Source organism: Pseudoliparis swirei, chromosome 15 (assembly GCF_029220125.1).
Source record: "Pseudoliparis swirei isolate HS2019 ecotype Mariana Trench chromosome 15, NWPU_hadal_v1, whole genome shotgun sequence".
Classification (NCBI taxonomy): domain Eukaryota; kingdom Metazoa; phylum Chordata; class Actinopteri; order Perciformes; family Liparidae; genus Pseudoliparis; species Pseudoliparis swirei.
Window position 1 is genome coordinate 9,947,889 of NC_079402.1, and position 8,026 is coordinate 9,955,914.

At 40.7% G+C, this 8,026-nt stretch overlaps 1 protein-coding gene across 3 annotated transcripts; it reads right to left on the bottom strand.

The window, feature by feature from the left end:
• Window positions 1-1,127: 1,127 nt before the first annotated feature.
• On the bottom strand, window positions 1,128-7,084 carry si:ch211-222n4.2 (uncharacterized protein LOC101885505 homolog). 3 transcript variants are annotated; one of them, XM_056432627.1, is made up of 8 exons: window positions 6,617-7,084; window positions 5,936-5,983; window positions 5,706-5,765; window positions 5,501-5,618; window positions 2,409-2,604; window positions 2,174-2,274; window positions 2,006-2,065; window positions 1,128-1,865 (listed from the first exon to the last, which is right to left on the bottom strand). In XM_056432627.1, the coding sequence occupies exons 1-8, from the start codon at window positions 6,906-6,908 to the stop codon at window positions 1,739-1,741; spliced, it is 1,002 nt and encodes a 333-aa protein (XP_056288602.1). In that variant the 5' UTR covers window positions 6,909-7,084; the 3' UTR covers window positions 1,128-1,738. The 3 variants fall into 3 exon arrangements, with proteins under 3 accessions (XP_056288602.1, XP_056288601.1, XP_056288603.1); XM_056432626.1 differs by having other exon boundaries at window positions 2,409-2,607; XM_056432628.1 differs by lacking the exon at window positions 5,706-5,765 and having other exon boundaries at window positions 2,409-2,607.
• Between the last annotated feature and the right edge of the window lie 942 nt (window positions 7,085-8,026).

The following is an 8,026-nucleotide window of genomic DNA, read 5'->3' on the forward strand; positions in this document are numbered from 1 at the left end:
TCGTGGCTCAAAAGAAGCCTGAATAAAGAGTGATAAACCAAAGAATATGCTGAAAAACTCATATTAAACACGACGAGCCTTCCAACGCGTCAGGACAACTTCTGCTAATTGATGAAAGTAAAATAAATATAACGCTGTAACTCTGTTCCTCTGGTTATTGAGGTTTCTGTGCCCGTGCATCACGAGGCTGCAGCTGGCAGAGAGCAGCTCTCATCACTGCAGCGCTGCCTGCATGTTAATAGATTCACACCCACTGGGTCTCGACGGCTAATGCCTGCTAATTCACACATTTACACAACACAGGGGAGCAAAAAATAGGATAGATACATACAAACATCCCCTTACTCCTTAGAAGTAAACGACCCAATTATTGAGGGATGCATACTGTTTACCTCTAAGCGTCATTACAAACATGGTTTAGCCATTCACTTGGTATACAGCTTTGTTTAAACCATATATTGTGATTTCATGACACGGTAGGATGGAGTTTTCAGTGTAGGTCATATAAATAATTTCATTATGGTATTTATAATAAATACACACATTTCATGCATCTTAACTAAAACAATTAATACATTGTGAAAACAAGGCTACATAACAGTCACGTTTCAGCCATTTTTTATTTTATTTTAGATTGTTGACTGTTCAGTTGCATGATTAGTCATAAGCAACCTTTATAGACTGTTTCATACTTTATGAAACACGGTGGCATTAAAAGCGTCTGCATTTCACAAGAAGGCACGTGAGGGGTTTGAGAACATCATTAGAAAGGGAGGCACCCTTAATATAAGCTGTATGTCTCTTTCAGTAATGCTAGGGTGCACCTTGTGCAGCCCCAATTATCTGGGTTTGTAGAATGTGTGGAAGTCAAGCTTGGAACAGAGTTGCTGAGTGATCATTTAAAGTCTGCTGCCTCAGACATCTCCTAATCTAATGCAGAGTCACTGCATGAGACACTGCCGACATCGTGCAGCTGAATATAGCACAGCTGGCATTGTGAGATGCAGTCTGAGATATGCTTTGCTGCGCAACCTTTCCCGAGAAGTGAATTCAGGAACTACCGTCTCATGTCATTTGCCTCCGGTAAATGGACTCGGGTGTCAAGTGGTACAGAAAGAATAACTCAGTAGATTGCTGATCATTTTAATAGAGTTTTGTATTGTTGCGCTAAGCTGTGCTGCAGGTGCAAGACCGATAACAGGCCAGTTACAGCAATAAATAAATACAAAAAGTGCCTGAGAAGTAACCCTGAAGAGTCTCTCCTGTTTCATTAACTAATGTGCTGTTAAAGACTTTACGGTGGTTGTTTGCATTGGTGAACATTTTGAACACTGAGCTAAACGTAACATGTGATTGGTTATATACAATTATATGATATACAACAATTCCACCATCCTTTTGGCAGAATTACAACAAAAGTGCAGTGAGAACTAAACTAAAAAAGGTCAAATTAATAAATACAGTTACAATTTCCAGTAAAAAGGTAGATTTGGGACCATGTTTCATCTTCTTTTTGTGTGTGCAAAATTAAAGGCTTTTAAAGTCTATGGACCTTTTTAAAAATCTTTTCATATTATGTGTCCTACGAGAGTAGATTTCTGTACCCGTGATCGACATCTTAAAAAAACATTTTATAGGCTATAAATACTTCAAATGGATATCAATAACTGAAAAGGGCTTTTTAGAACAACCATGAAAAGCCCCCAGCTCTTAGCAGCTGTGTTAGGTTCTGATCCCGTCACTGCACCGTCCTTTTGAAGCGGTCCCTCTGCACCGCCCGGGTCCTCCTCTTTCGGTCTGCGATGGTGGAGCTGAGGCTCTGTTTGAGGGCCGGGAGGACCACACCAGAATGAGAGGGTCCAGCCCTGGGAAAAGGGAATATACAGATTTATCTGAGGGCCGAGATGGCGTTTAGTCTTTTAGGGCCCCAAAAAGTCTTTGTATTGTTACAACAGGCAGTAAATGCTATATTATTGAGATTAGAGGGAGAGACAGGTTTACATACGTTTTTTCCGGATATGTTTGAACACCAAGTTTTGGAAATTTCTTTTCTTCTGAAGATTTGCTGAGAAGTGCCAAAAACAAAAGACACCCTTGTCACAACTGTGCTATTTTATTTTATTTTTAAAATGAAAGGAATACCTTAAAAAATGATAATAATGTATCACTTTACCGGGTACCATCAACAAGGTACGCCTTGGTCAGAATGTGATTTTCCGAGGTTATTTTCTTGCTCAAGACAATATCTCTCAGCAACGCCTTCACACGAATAATCTAAAAGCACAGTCATAAAGTCATGAAATTATACCCACAAAAAGATCTATTAAACAACTAAATAATAAGAAATACCACAATTATGGAAAGCTGAATCTATTTTGCCTAATATTGTCTGTTGATGGGGAACTCACTTCCTGAGACTGTAAACTGTTAGCATTGTAGAGCTGCCGGATGATGACCTCGCACTCCTGCAGTGTGGGAGCGCGCGGCGGATGGGAGGGATGGCTGTGGATTCGTAGCGGCTGTAATGAGGTGAGGAGGCCCCCCTTCATGTCCGGGCTATGGTCCGGTCTGGCAGATCCCAGAACGTCGCTGCCCTCTCCAATGCTGCTGCCGAGTAGTGAGGGAGACAATACCAATGAGCAATAACAGACAAGCTGTTAAAGCTGTGAACGTCTCGGTGCTTCGCCTACACGTACAGAGCGAGACTCAACTCTATTCCTTTGCCTTGTTTGTACGACTAGATCAGATGTACAATATGTCTCTCATGGCCCAGGCTCCTCGGAGTTGAGTCTAGGACCAACGTCACCAATGGGACGCGGGTCGATTGTATCTAAATATGTGGCTTTCAAAAAGACAAGGTATATTTTGCACCTACAAAAAAGGACATTAAAACTATTAAATTGAGAAAATGTTCTGAGTAGCCTTCCCACATGAGGAAATGCTGGAAAAGTGTCCAACATTTGAATGTGACCAGATCTATGTGTTCATACGTGCTAACTGCACTGTGGTCAAATGAATTGAGTCTTTGCATAAGCACACACTAAAAACCCTAGATACAATTTTTTTTAACAAATATAACTTCTTGAGCTTGGCATACCCAATCAAGCACAAACAGGGTTTAATCAAATAATATATGGTTTGAAGAAATCCATACCATAAAATCAGAAGAACAAGATTGGACTGCAATCTGGATTTACAAATATTGATACATATGCTGGCCATAAACTTTGGATTTGACATTCAGTGTCAGTGTCACAGCCTCTCTGTGAACCCGCCTTGTGCTTCTTCCCATGCCGTCGCTGTGGTGTACCACTGCATGTGGTGGGGATGAAAGTGTTCTTGTTTCGACATCTTCTTTGTGCCATTCAGGTTATAATAATGTAATTACCTTCGCATTGAAAATGCCGGAAGGTTATGTTTTGATCGCCGTGTATTTATTTATTTGTATGCGTGTTATTCGCAAAACTCAAAAAGTATTGAACCGAATCGCATGAAATTTGGAGGGATGATTGTTTATTATCCGGGGACCAGTTGATTAGATTTTGGGATCGATCGGGTCAAAGGTCAAGGTCACGAAAAGGTCAAAATCTTCTTGAATCGCATGAAATTTGGTGGGATGATTGGTTATTATCCGGGGACCATTTGATTAGATTTTGGGATCAATCGGGTCAAAGGTCAAGGTCATGGAAAGGTCAAACTCTTTTTTTACCATAGCACGATACATTTTTGTCCAATTGGCATGCAACTAATGCCAAAATGTTCATAATTCAATGCCCAATCTTGTGATATGCTAAGGTATGCGCTCTACCGAGTGCCCATTCTAGTTCAATATGTTATGTACCTTATACATTATATGACTCGTGTTGTACATTGTGTTTCACCTATACTGAGCTTAATTTGGTCTCATCTCAAAATGACATGACCTTGTATCAACAAACATGTCATTTCATGTCAGTGTATTGCTATAATTTCATTTAGAGCTGGACAGCTGAACAGTGATATCATGAGATGAGATATTATCAGATTTTCTTTAGATTGATTCAGTGTTTTCTTAATGTTTTAGCAGCTGAATTACAGTTGAGTCACACACATGTATGGGCTATTCAGACTATCCTCGCTCTATTTCCTCGCTGTATGGATTTAACGTTATCGCCAGCCAAATACCTCTGCTAATTACATCTGTGCTCTACTTTATAACCGAGGTGGTTATGTCATAACAAGCGACTAATGTATCTATTTGTAAATTACCTCCTCTATCAATGTTTCTGATTGTGCGTAATCCAGAACTCTGTGTGTTTTTCAGGATTGGATTAAGTGATTTTGGGCCCAAATGCTTGTTTAATTTACAGCCTTTCTCTACCTAGTAATGTTGGTATTGAAGTAGAAGAAGTAGGCTAAGCAAAAAATGTTTCTCAAGTAAAACTATTAATTATCAATAGTAAAACTACTAATACCACACAATAAAAATCCGGCATTTAAATGTTTACTTCAGTGAAAACGAGGCACAATGACTTGAAGGGTACTGAATGTCGGTTCAAGGTGGACCTTTAAATTAGGATAATATGCTGGATAATTGAATAAATAACAATGAATCATATGTTAACTGTTGTATTTCACGAGTCAAATCTGAATCTGTGATATAACCACGTATTAGTACTACAATGTTTTCCTCTGAAGTACAAGAAGAGTATACAGTAAGTACTATGCTATACAGCTGCATATGCATATGTATATACTCTATACAGCCAAGTTGCATATGCATTGGGGGCCTTTTAAGTTACTTTAGTTATAATATGCATAATTCAATACTTTTCATATCATAATGAATCTATAATTGCCCAGGTTGTTAAAGATTGCCACGCGGTAAAGTCGGCCCTTGGTGTTTTTTCTTGTGAACCAGATGGCAGACCTACAGTGGGTACGGAAAGTATTCAGACTCCTTTAAAATGTTCACTCTTTGTTTCATTGCAGCCATTTGCTAAAATAAAAAAAGTTTATTTTAATCTTGACAGAAAGAACAGGCTCTGAATACTTATGACCATGTGACATTTCAGGGTTTAAAAAAAAAAAAAAAATTGCCAAGAACATTCTGTCAAGATGGGGTTCTGAGTCACATTAATGAGAAATAAAATGAACTTTTTGGATTTTAGCAAATGGCTGCAATGAAACAAAGAGTGAACAATTTAAAAGGGGTCTGAATACTTTCCGTACCCACTGTATTTCACCATTGTTTCTGACCGTGATGAGCTGTGTGATGGCCGGTCATTGTTCAGGTCCCAACGAAGTGCAGTCAAGTGTGAAGTTGTTTGTCTGAGCACTTTCCCAGAGAAAGATGCAAGCAGCACCCCCACAGGCCAAGCATTCAGCCTGTTCTCAACAGACAGTTTTGAACAGGCACGGGTTCTCAAAAATCCCGTACCTTATATAATCCCACTACATCCACGCTGAGGCAGGTAGGCAGCTGCTGAACAGAACCAGATGTATCTGAATGTAAATTCACCTTTGTGCTTGGTCCTGTGAGGTTCGCGTGTCCTGCAGCTGCTCCTCCAGGTAGAGTCCCGTATGAGCTTCACTTCCCTGAGTGGGTGGTCTAGCGCCTCTCCGACTGTATGTCTTCCCTAGAAGAAAGAGGACCCGACAAAAGGAGTGTTAGAATCTGAACTGTTATTAAACACATGTGCTGTTATTTGGTAGACGAGTTTCACCTAATTGGCCGAGGATGAGAGACCAACAACAAGAACATAGCCTTTCTGTTCTGAGGATGCCTTTGAAGTAAGGTTCAGTGATATACTGTTAACACCTGGTTGATTTAAATATCACTATATATTCATACCAGAATGTAAAATATACACATATATCCCTTCATAAAGATGTTAGCCATATTTCTGAGCTTACCTGAAAGAACCAAAAAGAACAGTAAATCAGGGATTCTTACCTTTTCTACTTGAATTTGCAGGCTCCATTATCATCTTATACTGCAACTCTGCAAAATCCACATTGAGAGTATTTTAGTGTGCAATGTACTGTAGGGAGGCACAATCATGCAACACGGACCCGACGGACGGCCTATGTTTCCACGGGGCCCGACTGCCGAGACAGATCTCCTGGAGAGTCTCCTGGTGGTGGCGAGAGGCCTTTATATGGAACAGCATTTGACCTGTTCAGTAAAGTGACACTGCATCTTTGTCTACCTCCCACCGAGAGACCATCAAAACCCTGGAGTTGCTATGAGACCACGGTACCTATTGAATGTCTCTCTTTTCATCACCTTATCAGAAGCGGACAGCTCTTTGGCATTCATGTAAATGAATTACATAGAAGGCGTGCTGTGGACACAACAGCAGGTTGCTAAGTTTACCCCTTTGAAATGAAAATTAAAAAGTGATATGGATTCTTCTGGGCCTGGTGTCCATAAAGTAGCCGATTCCTCCAAGAACACTATTACCCTGCAATATTCTCTTGGGAATAAAACAAGTTACAATTTTTAATCTAACCATCTATGAATAAGAATATTGATCACAAAGCATTATTTGCCGTTTTGCTCCTTAACCATAAAAAATAAAAAAAATAAAAACTGGTAAAATAATAATGGTATTGTTCCCACTGGTTTCTTTACCTTTATTCTCCCGTCTGAGATACTCTATCTCTGCGTGGAGCTTCTCGAGAGTGTCCTTGTGTTGTTGCTGAAGGAACTGGATATTCTTCTGGACCGACGCGCTGCGGGGGTCCACGTCGCCGTGGCGGGACGCCCCCGCCGCACCGCACGCTCCCCGGATCGCCGGCGGGGCGACAGGCAGTTGTTGCGGTTGGCTCGCCGGTAAATATCGCGGAGTGTCAGACTTCCCGAATCGCCCGACTCGAGTCCACTGAGGCAGGTGTTGCACCGGGGGGAGATTACGACTAGACATGGCTCCGGTTCATGCTAACTAGTTAGCTAACTAGCAAGGCGACGAACTATCGTTAACCGTTAACCGGCGTCGTGAGCAGACCGTTTTCTCTCACCATTGCTTCCCGGTGTCAGCAGGTCGCCCTACATGGTTATCCTGGTGGTCTACAGCTTAAGTAGCGCTCGCCTCCATGAATTACCTTCGCACTCGTTTGACACGCGCCCCACTCACACACAACGTTGCCGTGACAACCAACAGGCTGCCGTAAAAAAAAAGAAAAAGTAATGTACACAAAATAAAAAAGTTACTATTCCTACGAGTTTCTATGATACACATCGAAGATGTGTCAAATTTGTTGACATATTACATTAAAAAAAAATATTCCTACGAGTTTCTAGGGTACACATCCTGGATATTAAAAAACTCCTCCCTTGTCCGAGGGAGTGTTTAACCAGGCTTCTCCCAGAACCTCAAACAGGACTAAAAACGTCATATTCCTACGAGTTTCTAGGGTACACATCCAAGATGTGTCTGACTTTTTGACATATTACAACAAAACTATTAAAAAAAACGTGGACATCCTGGATTGTCAAGAGTCAAGACTCATCCATGTTGCAAGAGATGTGACCTCACTATGACTCAACGAAATATGCATGTTTACCTATAGTACATGCAAAAAGAAAAAGCAGACTACAGCACATACAAATACACATACATCATAATACACTCACAAAACAAGTATTTAGCATGAAACTTCTGCAGCACAACAGAGTAACTTTGGATTGGGGGAATAATTGAGAATGTATTTACTGAAAAAGCTCATGAGATGTGGATGGTGACCGACCACAAGTTGGAGTGTTTGTTTGCAGTCTCTGAAGCCAACAGTCACACTCTCATGGGTCACTCACGCAACATTTGGAGTTTCTCTCTGTTTTTCTCATTTCACACAAGGCAAGTGGTTACTCAGTGTTTGCAGCTCTCACTCACCTCTTTCTCTTCACTTTCTTTTATCTCCCCACCTCACTTACACACACATTATGTTTTAAGAAATTACCAGCTGTGATGTTGAAGACATGTCACTTATAATTAATTGTCTAACTCTAAAACATGCCAAGACACTGGTATGCTCCTTTAAATAG